Source organism: Ambystoma mexicanum, chromosome 1p, assembly GCF_040938575.1.
Source record: "Ambystoma mexicanum isolate Mex_15411 chromosome 1p, UKY_AmexF1_1, whole genome shotgun sequence".
NCBI classification, from domain to species: domain Eukaryota; kingdom Metazoa; phylum Chordata; class Amphibia; order Caudata; family Ambystomatidae; genus Ambystoma; species Ambystoma mexicanum.
The window spans coordinates 203,208,047-203,226,723 of NC_090921.1; the positions used below are offsets into that span (position 1 = coordinate 203,208,047).

An 18,677-nucleotide genomic window follows, 5' to 3' on the forward strand; every position below is an offset into this window, starting at 1 on the left:
CTGGTCTAGAAGCTCTGGGATGAGTGGCAGGGGGTATCTGTTCTATACCGTGATTTGATTAAGCGCTCTATAATCTATACAAGTTCTTAGGTTGCCCTCTATCTTTGGTATGAAAAAGAGAGCCGAGGAGGCAGGGGACTTAGATGGGCGGATGAAGCCGTTAGTTAGGTATTGATCCAGATAAGATCTCAGATGCTGGTTTTCTTGCTTCGTTAGTGCGTAAATTCAACTGCAGGGAATTTGTGCTCCAGACACCAGATCCATCTGGCAGTCGTAAGGTCTGTGTGGAGGCAGGGTGTTCGCTTGCTCCTTCTGGAACACATCCTGGTAATCCAGGTATTCAGGGGGTAGGGAACCAGAGAGCCCCAGGATAGATTTTACCTTGAGGTCCCGGCTCTTCATATTTTCAGTGGTAGCAGATGTTAGCAAATTCTTGAGGGAAGGTCAGCACTCGTTTTTGCCAGTCGATCCTAGGGTTGTGGGTTTCCAGCCAAGGCATTCCTAAGATCATCTGGAACTGGGGAGCTCCTATGAGATTGAAAGAGATGTCTTCCCGATGACCATCCTGACACATCAGCATGACTTTTTCGGTATGTTGCGTCACTGGGCCGGATGACAACTGAGAACCATCCACTGCTGTGACATTTTCTGATATCAGCTTTTGCTGGAGAGGAAGGCCTATTCGTGCGGCCAGATCTTGATCAATATAATTTCCTACTGCTCCGCTATCAATATATGCCTCCAAGGCATGTACCTTTGACGGTTGTTGGTGGTTGACCAAAAGTACCAGGATGACCAGATGTGAGGTCTGTACAGATTCCTTCTTTTCATCGACAAGTGGACCCCTATGTTTGTCAGGCATTGGAGTTTTCCGGATTTTCTTCCTTTTCATCGTTGGCATTGTCCGTTGCACCAACAATATTTTTAGGAGGTTTTACCGGGCATTCCTGGAGGAAATGTCCTGCTCTTCTGCAGTATAAACAGAGTTGTTGTTGTCTTCTATTTTCTCTCTCAGTCTTGGAGATAAGAGCCCGTAATCCTCCGATCTGCATTGGCTCGGCTCGGTTGGTTTGTGGGTTTTAGTTTGGTTGTCCCGGGGTCATATATACACCGACCTCCTTTCAGTCCTTGTGCGATCCATTTTTCGATTCTGCAACCTCTGGTCAAGCTGCACAGTCAGATTGATGTATTCCGCACAATCTTCAGGAGGATTGACCACTTGGGCTAGAACATCCTTTAGTTCCCCACGCAATCCCCGATAAACAGTGTGGTCATCTTCTCTTCTGGCCAATTTGTCTGTGCTATGAGATGATTAAAAGTAGCGATATAGGTCAGCAGATCTTGGTTTCCCTGCCTGAGTGACAATAGTTTGTTATCCAGAACTTGTCCTTGGGTGTGTCTGGCAAACAATTTTTCCATCTCTCGCTGGAATTCCCCAAAGTTTCGGAGTAGAAGATCATCCTGGTTTACTAATGGTATCGACCAGTCCGCTGTGCTGCCTCCTAAATATGAAAGAACAAAGGCGACTCTTGCGCTATCGTTAGGAAAAGCCCCATGCCGGCACAAAAAGTGGAGGCGACATTGGTTCATGAATAGCGTACGTATTGGGGTCGCCGGTAAAACGTTCGGGCGGGGCCAGTGGCACTGCACCTAGAAGCACCACTTGAACTGGTGGTGATGGCTGTGGCATCGGAGGATGGGCAAGCCCAGGTAATGGAACCTGACCTGTGTGGGTCTGAAGCATTTATCTTGCCAAGTCATCAGATCGTTCACAAGGTATAATAAGGTCCCTTCTTAAGGCATTGGTTTCTTGTCTGGAGGAATTCACTTCTGCCCGTAGTTCCCCAAGTAGTTGGGCTGACTGGTCTTCTTCCGAGGTTTCCATAATGCCCAGGCAGAGATTCAGAGATTCTGTTACGCTCACCTGGTCTCTGCGCGGACGTTGGGGCACGGGTGCAGCCCTCACTGGAACTGGCTCCCCTTGGTCAGGCTTCTTCCCCTGTTCGTGTGTTGTGAACTGCGCTAGTTGTTGGTACTGCCCTTGCAAAAATACGAAAGGCCGTGAGAATGCTGTGATATGACTGTGGTCTCCATCAAACCCTTCTTTCCAGAATGTGGTGAGCATGCGCTTACCCATATAGTCTCACCTGTTTAATTATGATGGCAAGCTCTCCGACCTGCTTCTCACTGCAGGGGCGCTTTTAGATAGACCGAGTTTCTTCACTGGCCATGTGCGTGGCAGCCCAGACAGGCTGTGGCTGAACCACTTCAAAGGTAAGTATCCTTCAATAATGATTATTGTCTGTATACTTTTGTAATGTCTCTTTCCTTGATTAATTTCCGTATCTCTTGTAATGTCTTTCCTTCTCCCCAATATGTGATATGAGGCCCAGTGCTAGTTGCAGTGCAAGAAGCGCCCCAATGGAGAAAAAGGGAGTCCACGATGTCCCAATAGGTGGTAAGTTTGGTTCTTAGGTCAAGCGCGACCTTAGCGTAATGTCTTTATAGTTTTTCTAACCTTATTTTGCCCTTTTCTCTTGCAGGGATGGCCTGGCGAAGTGAGACTGGAATGCTGTTATCCAGAGATCTGCTGGCGAATGAAGGATGCCTGGATCCGCGATGAAGCTGGCCGAAAGTGGACTTTCGAGTAGTGTTGTGGCTGGGTTCTGGATTAAGGTAAGGATACACCCTGACTGCGGTTGCTGCTGGAATCAGGTAAGTGCACGCTCTGACTGCGATTGCTGCTGGAATCACGTAAGCTACTGGAATCAGGTATGCTGCTGGAATCAGGTAAGCTTCTGAAATCAGGTAAAGTGCTGGAATCTGGTAAGCTTCTGAGATCAGGTAAGGATGCGCTTCAGGCGGCGGTGAGCGTTATGCTGCTGGAAGCAGACTAACGCAAAGCGCCTGCATGCGGGCGGGGCAGGCTTAAATAGCCTGGTCCTGACCACACCCATTTGTTCTGACTCGTAGCCCCACCCTGCCACTCCTAGAATATGCTGCACGTGCAGCCCAGTTAATTCCTATGGCCACGCCCGACCTGGAGGCACGTGGAGTCCCTGCAGGGGAAAAAAAGGCATGTGCACCAGAATAAAGTGGGCACAGCACACTTACTCATGAGCCTGGCACCAAAGGCGCCAGGACTGGGTCCAACTGGACCTTTTATGTAGTGGAGCTTGTGGTCCTTGCCCAGTGGCCATGACAACTTCCAGATCTCGCCATGGGCACAGCGGGCCTCATGGATATATACTGGGTGTGTGGTCAGCAAGCATATCTGCATCTCCCACCATGATGGAGAGTTACATGTGCGTTAGCAACTTTGCACTCAGCTATTCATGTGGTTCCTGAAGACACCTAATGATAGAACCCAGGTCTTTTGCCAAGCAGTCAAAAACAGCCCCCAACCCAATCCCCACAGAAAAGAAAAAAGAAGCGCTCACTAAAAAGACGGCAGAGGTGATCAAACTATTTAACCGAAGATTTCTCCAAGTTGTTGAAAGCAATCCCAGGCAAACACTGTCTGTACACCAAGACAGAGGTTTTGTTTGCCTCCCTTCTGTTAACATGGGTCCCAGCCGCATCCAACGCTAAATGGCTGATGATCAAGAGATGCGAAATTATCCAGTTGGCGAAAGACACCTATCAAGGACTGAATGTGATCAAGAGTGAATTGCATGCTATTCAGTTGGTGACCCTGCAAAACCGATATGTGTTGGACTTGCTGACGGCCATGGAAGGGGGCGTATGCAAGAAGATAGGATTGTCATGTTACACATACACCCCTCCCAAATGATGCAGATAATGGGTCGCTAGCACATATTATAGGGTCCTTCAGAAGTCCAAGATAAACATGGAGAATTAAGCAGTGGTGGAAGCTGATGATTGGTTCGACACCAGGTTTTCGTGGGTACCAACATAGCTTGGAGTGGTGGTGAAGATATTGGTTGCTATCGTGATACTCCTGTTGCTGATGTTCTGTATGCGCCAAATGATACTCCAAACAATGCTGCCATGATGTGGTTTAAAGGACAAGCATGCTCAGAGAGAGGATCCAAAAAGCCACAGATGGTATGAATAGAAGACCCACAGATCACACTGGGACATTGACTTTGCCACCACCAGACCCAGAGAATTACACTGAGCACTGGGTCAACCTTGATGGTGATCGTATTTATCTCACATGTACTCCTGAGAAGTATTCCCCCGGATGGGGGAAGCTTACATCATGTGTGTAGGATATGGGTCCACAAGGATGATGCTGACAGAAGAAGGGAAGCAGAAGGGTGGTGAAAATATCGGTTTCTATCATGGTACTCCTGTTGGTGATGTTATGTATGTACCAAATTATACTCACGAACAGTGCTGCCATGATGATGGTCTTGATAGAGGCAGATATGGCTCTCTCTGGTATAAAGGACAGGCATGTTCAGAGTATGGGTCCCCAAGGATGATGCTGATAGAAGAAGGGAATCAGAAGGGTTAGTTAATGGAGGATTAACTAAAGGGGGGAATGTTGAGATCCATGTCCAGCTCCCAATTCATACCAAACAATTTAGGTTGAGATAAATATGTTAGTGCACACGATAAAATGAAGGTGCGCAGCAGTGGGGGCAGAGAAATAGCACGGGGATAGCTGATGAAGTGGATTGTAGTAATTACAGGAATCTAGGTAGGCTCCTATATATGGCACGGGGGACACTGTAGTGAAATAGCAGCAACTATGTATACTTTGTATAGTAATGCAAAAATAGGCCCCAATCCTCATGGCGATAAAAAAAACTGAACACAGACATATTTACAGTGAGGCCTGGATTGCTGCAGGCCGCAATGAGAACAGTAGAGCAGCTTGGTGTCAAGTTTGACATTCCATTCCTACCCCATGCCCCAGGAGGAAAACTGAGCATGAGAGCCTTCAGGCCCAGTGGGAGACATAATTGTACCTTGTTAGATTCTTGCAAAGCTAGAAAGGAATGTGAATGGCCGAGTAAGAGTAGGGCTGCAGCCGACCCTGAAGGACAAACCCATGGGAGAGGGGCAGAGGTCTTGAGCTGCCAAAAAGCCTAACCCATGATTTAAGACACTAGCGCCCCTCAGAATAATGGTCACCCTATTTGAACTGCCAGATGCTACAAACAGAAAACCTAAATCCTTCATGATTTGGCTGATTAGTGCAGCCTCCAAGAGGCCCAAAAAAACTGTACAGAGGGTCAGCTGATAAGGGGGAGAGCAGAGTGAACCAGCCAGTGATTTATACCACAGAGGAGCAAGAGGTGATGCCAACAAATCCGAGATTGCGATGGGGAGGCATGGTGGAGGCGCTTAGGTGTCTGGTAGGGAGAGATGCATTGCATTATTGCAGAGGACCAGTATGACCCTGAAGGTATCTTCTGAGCTCATGTTGCCTACCAAATGTACATCACGTGATTAGGCCCACAGGGAAGGGTAATCATTTAAAAACCCATCAAGCGATCTATCATTAAAGGTGATAGAGTTGATGACCACATGTTAGAGGGTGGGGGGCTGATCAGGTTGTGGCCAATAGGCCAGTGCAATATACACAATTGTTAGTATGTATATAGGTGGTAGCTAATGATGGTGAGGTATTTACACTGTATATTGTGTGCGTCGCGGATGATGATTTCTGTACTTAAAACGAGATGTGCCCTTTGAAGTAGCCAGAGAGCTCTGTGGCATTGGGATTTATAACACCTTTTTCCTTTTTGATTACGAAATCAAATTTGATTTACTTGCAAATAGGTCCCCCGGGCCTTTTTCCTTAGAGGATTGTTTTTTATATGTCTTGTTTCTGGAGGTTTATCCTATGCTTCAAACCAGAGAAAAAGTGTTCATCTTTGTTAAATGAATTGCTGAAGTTAAACTTCAAACACAGAGTCTGCAACTAGTTTTCCTTGGAGATAGAGTAAAGCTTGAACTCTTCTCCTTTTTCCAGAAGTGCCTTTATGATAGTGCCCATTTAGTTATCTTGTGGAATATTACTCAATGCACCCCTTAAGCTATTTTTAAGCATATAACATAGAACGTATTTCAGTACCTCTGCTCCAGTGTCACAGACTCATTTCAGTTTTTGACAAGTAAACTGACATCAAATCCTGAGCCATAGAAGATCAGCACCGGCAAGTGGTTTACTACCTGTGAACAATACAAAATGATCCCCATGTCTTTCTTTATCTTTTATCTTTTCTTCATTTTATCTTTCAATGACTCCTAATGCCATTTTATTTTATCTTAAAAATTGCCCTTTTTAGATATTTTAAATGTTTTGTGGTGCTCCTGTTAGAAATACGAAATGTATTATTTATTGTATTTATTTATTTCATTCAATATATTAATACAAATCACAGGGAAAGCAATGCATTTTTGGTACAAACATGCTTACTGAATGTACCATTGATAACAGAGTGGAGGACATGGGTCCTTTACAAAGGGGTGAGAGGATGTGATAAGAAGACCAGATGTTGCAGGGGAATTTGGAAAGATAAACCAGGGATGAGAACAGGACAGAATGACATAGGAACGGGATGATGCCAAAATTGCTGAATTTTGAATGAAGGGGTGATGGAAAAGTGCTGTAGGGTTGTCCATGAAGGGGGGGAGAGAGGAAAACAGGGTGATGCAGTTGCGTAGAGTGCTGGGAAACAGGTTCTTCAGAAAGAAGGAGACCTTTGAAGTTGAATTTAAATAGTGGTAGATTTGGAGTAGTACAGAGAGGGAGAGGAAGAGCATTCAAGAGTAGGGGATTGAGAAGAGAGAGATAGGAAATGAGAGCATGCACAGGGGGCTCGAGTGGTGGTAAGGTGGTGAGCTGAGGATGATCTTAATGAGCGAGGAGGAGAGTAGGGAGTATGATGAGCAGATGGGTAGGATAGGGCAAGTCCATGGGTAGTTTTGAAGATTATGAAAAGAGGTTTATACTTAGCTCTTTGTTTCATAGATATCCAGCCGATCTGGCGACTGGAAGAGGAGGTAGAGGTAAAGAAAGAAAGGTTTAAATGTGTGCGGACTAAGAATTTGAGAAGTTTGTCCAGAGGTGAAAAAGCATACTTGGAAAGGCTATAGAGCAGACTGGCACAGTAGTCAGATATAGAAAGGACTAAGGAGGAAATTTGCTATTATGCAGTATTGAAAGGATGAAAATGATGGATTTCTCTGCTATTGAAAAAGTTGAGTCTGGCTGCAATGGCAGATACGGAGATGAAGAGCGAGAAGATTGTGATGAGTTGACTATGACACCAAAGTTCCATCTGAAGCAGAGTAAGGAATCTAATCTGGTGAGAAGAGGATAAGATAGCCTGTTTGGCTGTGAAGTAGAGAATTTCAGTCTTAGTGGAGTTGAGCATGAATGAATGAGACGCCATCCAATATTTGATAGAGATAGTAGAGTAGAGACAGGTACTATATAAGCAATAAGGTGCAGTGATTGTGGAGATAGTGTATTCAAATGTGGGAAAGTTAGCGGTAGATGGATTCAGACAGATAGGAGGTTTGGAGGATGAAAGCAGTCATACCCCACCACCCCTACCAGTGGAATGTGGACAGTCAGTGACGGTGTAGGCAGGGTCATGAAGAGCAGCAAGTGTTGCAGAGTTAGAGGGGGATGCAGGTTTCAGTAAGTGTAACAAGGTCCAGGGAAGCAGAATGAGAAAAGAAGAAGTCAGACGTAAAGGAGGTTTTATTGCAGACAGACTGTGCATTCCTAAGAGCAATAGAAAGAAAGTTTGATCTAGAAGGATAGTGATGCTGAGTCTGAGAAATAGAAACACTAGGGGTAGATGCGAGAACTGTTATGATAAACTGTTGCAAAAAGAACGATTTACCATATTTCACTTCTACATTTGAAAGCATACTATATTCTGATACAACTGTGCTCCTTTACAGATCAGCTATGTTTCATCCAGCCCACTTCTGAGTGACAGAATCCAATTCCCTTACTTCTTCCGCACTATTCCCAATGATAACTTCCAGTCCAAGGGTCTAGCCTACCTTCTGATGCACCTCGGCTGGACTTGGGTTGGTCTCCTTATTGAAGACAATGACTATGGTCAACAAGGTGCCAGTGCACTAAAGCAAGAGCTGGCTAATGCTGGGGCTTGTATTGCCTTCTCTGAGAACATCATCCTGAGCCGGAAAGACAGAAACGCCAAGCATATTATACAGGTGATAAAAAACTCAACTGCCAATGCCATTGTCATCTTCTCCAGTGATGCTGGACTTACCCCTTTGATGGATGAGATGATGAGACACAATTTGACTGGGAGAGTCTGGATTGCCAGTGAGGGTTGGTCCACATCAACAGTCTTATCAGTGGACAAGTATTCTCAGATCCTTGCCGGTGCCATTGGGTTTGCAACATACAGTGGAGAGATTCCAGGCTTTGAAAACCATCTGAACAGTCTTCATCCTTCAAGTTCAACAGACAATGTCTTCGTAAGGAGGTTCTGGGAGGAAGCATTTGGCTGTAAATGGCCAGATGAGAAAAATGTGACACTCCTATGGGATAATACATCAAAACTCTGCACTGGTAATGAGAAACTGGATTCACTTCACATTGACTACAATGACGTTTCACAATTAAGGGGACAGTACAATGCCTACACTGCCGTGTATGCAAGTGCATGGACTCTGCATAATCTGAACACCTGCAAAAAGGAGTTACAGTCATCTATAAGTTTGTTGTGTGCAGATAGGTTGAACTTCCAACCATGGCAGGTACAGTAAGAATGTTTACTTGTGTGAATTTAGGAGTTTGACCTGATGAGCATAGTCATACTATGTGTACTGTCATGGCCAAGGGATAGATAGATGACTCAATACAAATATTTTGGTTCACTCTTCTCTCTTTATTCACGCCAAGTATGTATTGGGCTGGAAGTACGGCTGAAGGGGACTCTGTAGAAAGAGAGGTTAACTGGAAAAAAGTATCTAACCAAAACCGTGGTCAATACTAGGCAAACACAAATCCATGAGGGAGTTATATATTCTTTCATTTTACTACTTGTCTAAAGGGCATGAGGTCGTGAGCCCACCATCTCTACTTACTCTTGGTCCTTGTTTTAACACTTGAGTAGGTCTCACAAGGTAAGCCAGAAAAGGCGTGCCCCCTTCCGGCCAGCCACCAGCAGTTTTCTCCAGCCCACCGCTCACCCTGATTTTAGTCAAGGTGTTGGCTGAGGTGGGCCTCCCCAGGATATGGGGCGACGAGGTGGCTGCAGGGGCTCCACTATGCCAGTTCTCTGGATTATGTTATTCATTTTAAGAAAACTGTGCCAAATCTCAGAAAATCAAATGAATGTATGCAATAACACACTTTAAGTAAAGTAGTAATATGGTCCCATTTAAATAATTGTACATTCTACAGAAACAACCACTTTGCTTAACACTTATTTGGCCATGGCCCTCTCTGTAGAATTGTTATAGTTTCATTACAAGGGCGAGAACAAGGCAGGAGAATCAGAGTGGTTCTGGGTTTCAACGCCTTTTTCCTACCCCAGCAGGAAGCAAGCAGTATTGCTGGCCGCCAGGTATATATGAGGCGGCTGAATTGCAATGAACTGGTATGGATTAGATCTAGTTACACAGGTAAAAAAAAGAGGTAAAATGTATAGGAATTAAAGCATAGTCTGCTCACATCAGATTTAGATTAAATGATGGTATGTTCTCAGTAAAATAAACATGTAAGTAATTTCACTTCAAATGCAGGAAACTCTGATCAAAACTCAAATATGAGGACATGTCATGCCTCATTAGGAGTCAGGTGACAACGGTAAGCACAGGAGGTACTTAACATACTGCTGTTTTCCTGCCAACCTGACGATAGGCCATGTGGTATTCAGCATAATTAGTCGTAAGAATTCTGCAGAGGAATTCCTCCAATGTCTACCTCTACCCAAATTGTGTAAGCAAAGAATTTACAACATACCAGAAAGCCAAACACATGTTTTTACTTTACGTGAAGTGACACTTTAACACATCCACACAACATATCAGATAGAAATGTGCTTGGCGATAGCCAAATGAAGTAAAGAAAGTCTGAGCTTCTCTGCCTCTCATCCTATACTATCTTTGTTGTATAACGCATCGAGACATGACATCAGCCAGAGATTTTCCTGGGTCCCAAAAGAGCTGTAGAGATGCCAGCAAAGTTTTGGGTGATTATGCGGGAAGGCGGACATGCAACAGTGCAGGGTAGGCAGGCACAGGCCAAATGCACAACTCTGATCTTAGGGATGCAATGTATGTAGACAAAGGGTTATCGCTGGTTGGCCCCTGCAAGAGAGGAAGGCACCAGCTGAGATGAAGGCAGTGTGAGAAATTGGATTCTGCCTCGCTGGAGTATATGGGTCAGTAAGGGTAAAATTGCCCACTCAGCCCTAAAAAAACTCAAAAGAGACAAAGGGTATTGTAATGGTCAGAGGGATCACACCCTGAGTAAAGTATAAAAACCATAACAAGATCCCAACAACTTTGCACTGTTAGTACCTCCTGTACCCACTTCTATCTGTGGCATCAAATCAACAGTTAAACAAATTATTCTGATGATTCGACCACCATAACTCAGTTAGTAGTTCATAGCCATTGGTGCTAGTCTATCCCAAATATAAGGTAATAAAATCACAATTTATTGTTTAAATCCAAGTCATAAAAATACAGTTAACATACATTTATAATTAGTTTTAAGTGAATAGTGCTCTTTATCAAACTAAAAATACATATAAAAAGGATTTCTAACAGGGAGCACTTTTGGTAAAACCTAATTAATGCACCAATATGTTAATAGCAAAATAAGTAAGTACTTCAAAATACCACTAAGTACTTTACTAAAACAAACAATTTGTAAAATGGTAGCCCCTTTTCAGGTCACTCAACAATAATACAAAGTTAGTAGTAGTTGTTAATTAGTATTGCATAAAAGGAAACCATGTTTCATTCTTAAACATATTTATGTATCGATAAAATAACTTCTATAAAAGATTCTAGTAACGTCAGGACTGGTTTTCAGCTCCGGACACTCTTAAACCAGATGACCTTATTCAAAAGTACAGAAGTATAGGAGACAGATTATGTGATGTTTAGGAGGTACCCCACCTAAAGAACACAGTGCAAACAGCTTCAATTAGTGCTGTTATTTTATTTTAATTTGCACTCAACAAGAGATTACATAACTTGAAGGGTACTCGCTGCAAACGCTCTAAATGATGTGTATTGCGGTGGGATCAGGACGCCTTATAATGAGACGTGGGCCTGTGTAAACAATTGGAAGCAACAATGTTGTGGTGAGTGAACCACAAACTCCCCATAAACCCCATAACAACACATCTGAACACTATCTGTTCACTCTTCATAAAAACACCACATGAATTTACTTTAGATAAGTGAGAACAATAGAGACTCATTGAGCTCCAGCAAGAAATAAACCTCGCTCAATCATTCCATACTAATACCAAATCTACATTCTCTAGCCAGAGGTACATTTTTGTTGTTGTATCTTTCAAGGCTAGTCAATCTGTGACTAGCAATTTGAATAAGAACATTAGTTCCTTAGAATCAGGATCCACGGTAACAAACAAGGATAGGTAACACTAAATAACACTTACACAGTGGTGGACTCTTAAATTACGAAAGCGCTGTGTCTTCATTTAGTAAACATGCATCATCTATTTGCAGCGGTATTTCATAACGCCATTGTAGCCAGCACTAGTAAGAAGACAACAAATACACTTTGAACCACCAACTAAAAAGATCTGGGAGATGCGTAAAGTGCAAAAACATATAAACAGGTGGAAATCCAATATGGCCCTCAACAAGTGTACTTATGTAGTATTTAAACTCTATTTCCCAAAACCGCTGTAACTTTTTCTGATGCACATATGACCTTGATTTGATGATCTGGAGCTGACACAACGAACAATGCTATAAACAAACACAATGCGTGTTAATTCTTTCAAGGTAACCCGCCGAACATTCTAGCCGAAGCTCAAAGCACACTTGCCCACTAATTTTAGAAGGCTCACTTTAAAGTGGGTTTATCACATCCCGTTGCATGAAAATCTCACGTGAGCAATCACCAGGAAGCTGGGTTTAACAAAATCAGCACTCTCTATGGAAACGCTACACTCATGGATAGAGGGGCTCATTCCACAAGAAAAAATGCAGAACAACGACTCTATGGTTACGCTTTGTAACAGCGTAGGACATCTTGAAACGGGGAGTCCACCATATGAATTAAAGTCAGCTTCAGCCCTCACACATCTGCAAATCAAAACACAACACAATCATAAAGGTAAAATAGGGACAATCAAGAGATATACCTCCTTCACCTTTTGTGGTAATGCAGTACGAGGGAAGAGTGGGGTGAAGGTGAACAAGTAGTGATGCAAACAACACAGTATCACAGTCCAAAATAAAGTGAATGTTCAATCAAGGTTCTATAAAAATATAAACTGTTTAATAACACACACCATCTGCAATTCGAACAAAACAAGATTACTATACAAAAACCACACAAAGGAAGGACAGAAAAACTGCAACAGACTGAAGAAAGTAGCACTTTGAGTGTAGTTCCTGGGTTGGTAGGTAAGGTACTACCTTAAAAGGATATTGGGTTGAAAACAAGAGCAATTGTGACCTAATCATTCTCTAGGGTTCCAGTGGACTGTGGCTGCAGTTCAGCTTTATAGTACCTGGATTCAGTTCTTGGTGGGCTGATGCATCAGGCCCAGTATCGAACTTTGATGCAAGCTGATCGGGCTCAGTCGGGCAATTAGGATCGTGGAGGACCTTGCAGCAAGCGGGCACTGAGGGTCGAATGCCAGTGCTCTGTGCGGATTAACGGCTGCAGTTCAATGATGCAGGTCGGGGCAGTCCCAAAAACGATTGACAGTTGGCCAGGTTAGGTCTTGCTTTGGCTGCTGGGAGAGGTCGGCAAGTGACGCTCCAGCAGTTCGAGTCGGTGAGCGATGGTCGTTGAAGTGGTGATCGAGGGTGCATCGATGTACAGTCAAAGTCGGTGGTTCTCAGGCTAGCTGGGCCAAGATGTGCTGTAACCCCCAGTTGGAGTCGGCGAGTGATGCTCCAGAGATTTGGTTTGGGTTCCAACCAAACTCTTGAGCCCAAAGAGACCTGGCCCGAAGAGCAGTCTCTTCGGGCCAAGAAGTTGGCATATTTCTCTAGGATACGATGCTGTGTCTAGCTGTTTTAGATGCAGTGCAATAGTTTGGCTGGTTGCAGGAAGCACCAGCACCTTCCCTATTGTTCAAGATGCGGGGAACACAGAGTGACCGGTTCAGTGCGATAGAACAAGGAGCTTCGGCTGGTCTGGCCCTCCAATTGCTTGGAGGCTTTCGCAAAGGAAACAAAGAAAAGATGTGCCAGTTCAGGGAATGCTCTTCTAGCAGAGTAGATCTGTTGCAGAATGTTTGGTCCTTGTCCACAGCACTGGTCACTCCCGAGGTTCCCTGGGAGTGGTTAGGGGACAGATCTTCTTTCTGTCTTGGACGGCTCCTTCTTCACCTCTGGCAGAGGACTTTGGGCAGTACAACTGCCCCACATGTACTCCAGGTGAGAATGTTCAGAACGTCTCTTTGGCCCTAATGGATCCTTGAGGCACTGAGGTAATTCTGCTGAAGGAGGGTGTGAGACTTCTTCTTTTAAGGGCACACATCTTAAGGTGATTGGTCTAAAGCTACTCGGCTTTAGGGTACCAATCCCTGATCCTGCACATTGCCCTTTTGATCTTGAACCCAAAGTGCTTTACACCATAGGAAGTGGAGCAGACAGGAAAGGGAAAGAGAGACTGTGAGAAACAAGATGGTGGAAGTCTTCTTCCAGTATCCACAGCACCCCTGCCTATCCTACTCTCGCTCCCTTCCCTCCTATTGACAAACAATGAATATTGGATATGCAGCACCGAGGTGTGAGGCTACTCGTCCTGAATGGGTGTTCTCTTTTCATACCTGAAACCAGGAATGATTTCTGCAGTGCTGCTGTCTCTGGAGGAGCGGGTTACCAGCCCTCACAAAGAGAAACAAAGAGAGACTGGATGCTCAGGGTGTCTGTCCTGCTGTGGGGAAGTACCGTCCCATCTGACCAAAATAGTCATTCCCTTCCACAGCAGGGCTGATTCACAGATTCACAGGAACTGACACATGTGCAAAATCAAATTGAGTAATGTCTGCCATCAGCATAAGTATCGCCATGCTCTATGCCTAAACTCAAGCATAGCAAATTCTTAGAGATCACCCTGCCACCAGCACTGGGTAGTTTGGGAACAGGGGAGATATCTTAAATGATGCCCCTGTACTGCAGTGACTTTGCTGCCGCTGCAGGGGGCGAGTGGACATCTTGTGACCTTTGAACATGTTCTGCTGCATGAGCTGAGCGGGTGCTGCAGTTCAGGCTACTGATGCGGCAAGGCACAAGTACATTATGCTTTGGCATGGAGTTGCGAAACCGTGATTTCTGGTTAGAAGATTACATCTTTGGAGAAGTAATCACCCTCATCTTTTTATGGAAAAATCTAAAAGCCAGGGCTTTGCACCTTTGCCAGAATGCAATTCCTTGCAGGCCGAGGTCTCATACATGGAGGTTGGACTTGTCAATGTTGGTTGCTGCAACAGTCGTAAGTAGAGCCTTTAGTGGCCTATCGGCTTCAAATGCTTAGCTATTGTGGTTGATGAACTTGAATAGCTCCAGGTCCTCTGCATTTATCAATAATTCGAGTTTACGGGATATCCTAGCCCACCAATACATGAGACCTGCAACTCTTAAAGAGGGAGCTCACCAACCCACAATCTTCCCAGCAGCTTGACATACTGTGGTTTGGAACCAGACAAGTTCACACCCAGTTTCATCCAGTTCACCCACACAAAGCACAGACAAGAGGTCAATTGGTCATTGACGTGACAACCGTGAAAGTGCATGTCCTTATATGGCAATTTCCCACCTGAAGAGGAAGGAAGATTTACAACAAAAAGGTCTGACACAAATAATCTGTCTTGTATCACTAGACTAAGACATAGCATTAGTGCAGTAAAAAAATAGAAGTGGAAATCAGTTCACTTCAACAAGCCAAAAATAACTGGGATGCCACTTGGAGAAATTTTAAAAAGTACTCAGCTGCAGGTCTTGTGCCACAATGTAAAAACATTAGCAGTCCGAGGGCAACAATCCCCGGTAAGGGCTCATGACAGTGTGTGTCATTCCATTATTTAACAAGACCCCCAGATGCACACATTTTATGCAGAATGCACATATACCGAATATTTTACAACGACAAAACATAACACTTTTTTGTGTTCCCCTAATCCCCTGTTTGCAACCCCTAAAAACCCACCGCAACCGATTCCCCACAAGATGTAACCCTTTATGCCACCCCACATACGTTTTCGTCATATTTTTAGTTATATGTGCATGTCTACATAACATTTTCGTTATTAAGACTTTATACCCCCAGATGCAGGGTTTCTACATATATCTGAACCCATTAAAGTAGAAATTATGATCTACTGATCCTAGACCTGGTTCCACTAACGCCAGGCTGTAAAATCGTGGAGGCCGGCCCGCAGCAGTGAAAGCTTGCATGGTGCAAGGGCTTGTGTTGGCTACCACAGGGCATTGTGGCATCAGGTCTTCTGGTGACCTAGAAGACAATGGGGTCATCACGACCCAGGCGGTAACCATGTCTCTAGTTGCGCCATGGTTGCCGCCGGTATTTTACTGATTCCGCCAATGGTAAATGGGGAATTACCGCCCCATTCCAAGGTTGGCGGGCGGTAATTCCCCATTTACCATTGGCCCTTCCCCATTCCCATTTTTGCCCCATAGGGCTCAATGAGAATGGGGAAGGCGGCAAATTGCGGTACCGTAATTACCTTTAAGGTCCCTTCAAGGTCGCAAAGGGACCTCGTAGTAATGTGTTAAGGGGTTAATGGCGCTGCAACCTTTTACGGTGCCGTTAACCCCTTAACGCCTGGGTCGTAATGAGAATGGGTTAAACGGTCCACAACTGTGAGACTCTTCCTGGCCCCGTGTGTCTGGATCCACGTTTTCGAGACATTAGCTATCAGCTTTGTTTTGTGACCTGTACCAGGGCTCTACTGAATACATACCCTTTATCTGCACCTTGCCCTGCTCTGACCAATTTAGTAATCTTGCCGGCTTTACTGTAATGCTTTGAGGTAGCAACTAACTTGCGGCTTTATAGCTCTACTGGCATCCTGTATACTTCCTGGAATTTAATCCCCAGCGGTTTGCACATTTCTAACATTTTAAATCTTCCTTTCATTTTTATGTGTTATAATAGTTATGCATGACCTTTTTTTATATCAGATCACAGTTTTGAATCGGTTTAAAATCATTGCATACCGGCTTTTTATGTATTTTCTATCTTGTGTGTTCCGGTTTTAACTAAGTCTGTGTTCTATTCGAGCTCTAAATATGCCTAGGATTTTGTCCAGTCTTGGATAATAGTATATTGAACATTGTGTGTCTGTGATTATTGAATATTACTTGACCACTACTTTTTTAAATCTGTTTGTATTGGTACAAGTCCATTGGTGGTTTAATACATTATGGTGCATTATGGTGAAAAGGTAAGCCATGAGATCCCCAATTAGTGGGAGTGAGGTGCAGTATCTCCAATTTACCAAACATATTAATGAGGCTAATATGATGATTAGCTTGTTTGCTAGTTTATTGCATTAAATTGAAGCTCCAGAGAAGTGTATGGGCACCAATCAGATGGTAATCTACAATAGAAAGCAAAATGGGTCAAATTGTGTGGCTAACCTCACAAATGACCAATTAGAGATGTTTTCATTTAGATTGAGGAAGGTCCCACTACCAGTTCTCCTTAACATGGGGCAGATCCTCCCAGGTTATGAGGTACCCAATTCACTAGCCCAGTTTGAGGGGTGTGGGGACCATCATAAAATACCTGTTGAGATTATTTGCACCAATTTCAATGGTAATCCCCATGAGGGGTTGCGGCAAATGTCACCACACATTGAAGTTGGCTTAATATCTGGTACCAGTCACAACGCAACTAATCTACCCATTTGAGGTAATTATTGAAAATAGATTCAACCCGCTTATGGGAATTATTAGCGCCAGCGGTCCGGCTAATGTTGGCAGGATAACTGAGGTAGCATCTTCATAGGGAACATTGTCTAAAGCCTATAAATGACAAGAGGGGTGCAACCCCATGTCCATTGCAAGGGATGCAAGTCATTATACCCACTGATGGCATTGCTTAAAGCAGAAAACAGGCTGCTATGCAGTGACCTAGATGCATTAGAGCAGAAGGTTAAAGATATTGATGGTTGAGCAGGCCTGTCTGAAATAAGGCTCAGTGGGACTAAGGAATCTGTTAATATACTGGCCAGGCCCGAGGAGAATGTGGGGGCAAGTATAGATAGCAAGATCTATAGGGTGATTGATAATTTTGTATCTAAACCCCCACCAGGTAGGAGATCACAGAATATTTGTTCAGTGACCCTGCAAAGTTGGAGAGTGACCCCTTGTTTTGCCTGCCTGTTTTATCAGTAATTTAAATAGATTTTTTTTTAATTTAAAGGGTTCCACTCTGCACTTAACAAAATGCTACAAGGCAATGTGCTTTGTCTTGGAACGCAAATAATTAATTCCCACTTGTAGTTTGAAATAGACCTGTCTCAGGTCTCTTTATTATCGCTTTAGCATTTCCCTAACATTCATCTCTGCCAAACCTTCACTGGGAATCACCAGGGTGGGATAGAGAATCCTTCACCAATGGGAACAGGCTAACGGAAATACATCTGCTTCAGTCAGCTCAGCCGGAGTTCAAAGTAAGAAGTGTAGTGTCTCTGTAATATCTTTTCCCTCCAAATATTCTGCAGTATTTTTCCAGAGATGTTTACTGCCAGTAGAACCCACAGCTGCGTGGACGCTACTGAATTTGTAAATAATCTCTGGAGTCTCATGAGACGCTTACAGACTTTGCTCTCGGCTGCTAAAAGAATGCAAAACAAGTTTCATCTGAACACATAAACAAGTTGTTTTTCTATGGCTCTAGCAAACAACACCACAGTAGGAGGGAATTCTGTGTATCTTGTGAATCTACCCAAGGTTGAGAGGACATTTTGGGATTCCCAGGATGCTCTCACCAATAAAGTGATTCACTAGTTTAGGTTTAAGAGAGGCTACTGCCCGATTATCCATAGGGATATACTGACATGTGAACGCTATTCTAGCCCTGCCGATAAGCAGAGGGACTTTATTTAGATAGTATTCAGGGCAAAAGAACTTGTTGAAGGACTCCTGGAAATGGAACAGAGATCTCTCCCACGGTGCAGGCTAGAAGAAACCATTAGGTTTAGTGCACCAATTGCAATAGCTAGTTCAACTGGAAGAGCAACAAGATTAGAGGAGGAGAATATGGTCCAGTTTCTAGTGAAACTAGCAACAATCAATTTAGGACCTCGAATGCCAGTTCAGTGGCAAGTTCCCTCGGGGCGCTGTTAATTAGGGGGTGATTAGTCGTGGTCCTGAGTGGAATATTGTAGGGCCACAGCTTGTGGACAAGATTGGGTAGCAGGAATCCATTCAGTCTTGTAGCTGTGTAGTCCCTGACATGATAAATGCGACAGAGGATGTTCACTGACAAGGTGTTCATGCTGGTTCTG

The 18,677-nt window shown here is 44.1% G+C and overlaps 1 protein-coding gene across 1 annotated transcript in view; it reads left to right on the forward strand.

Annotated features, from left to right (window-relative positions):
- The window catches only part of LOC138468728 (extracellular calcium-sensing receptor-like), a 146,301-nt gene that overhangs the window by 63,793 nt on the left and 63,831 nt on the right, over window positions 1-18,677 (forward strand). The window contains exon 3 of the mRNA XM_069609024.1: window positions 7,897-8,727. Within this exon, the coding sequence (XP_069465125.1) occupies window positions 7,897-8,727 (831 nt within the window). The remainder of the gene's footprint in view (window positions 1-7,896; window positions 8,728-18,677) is intronic.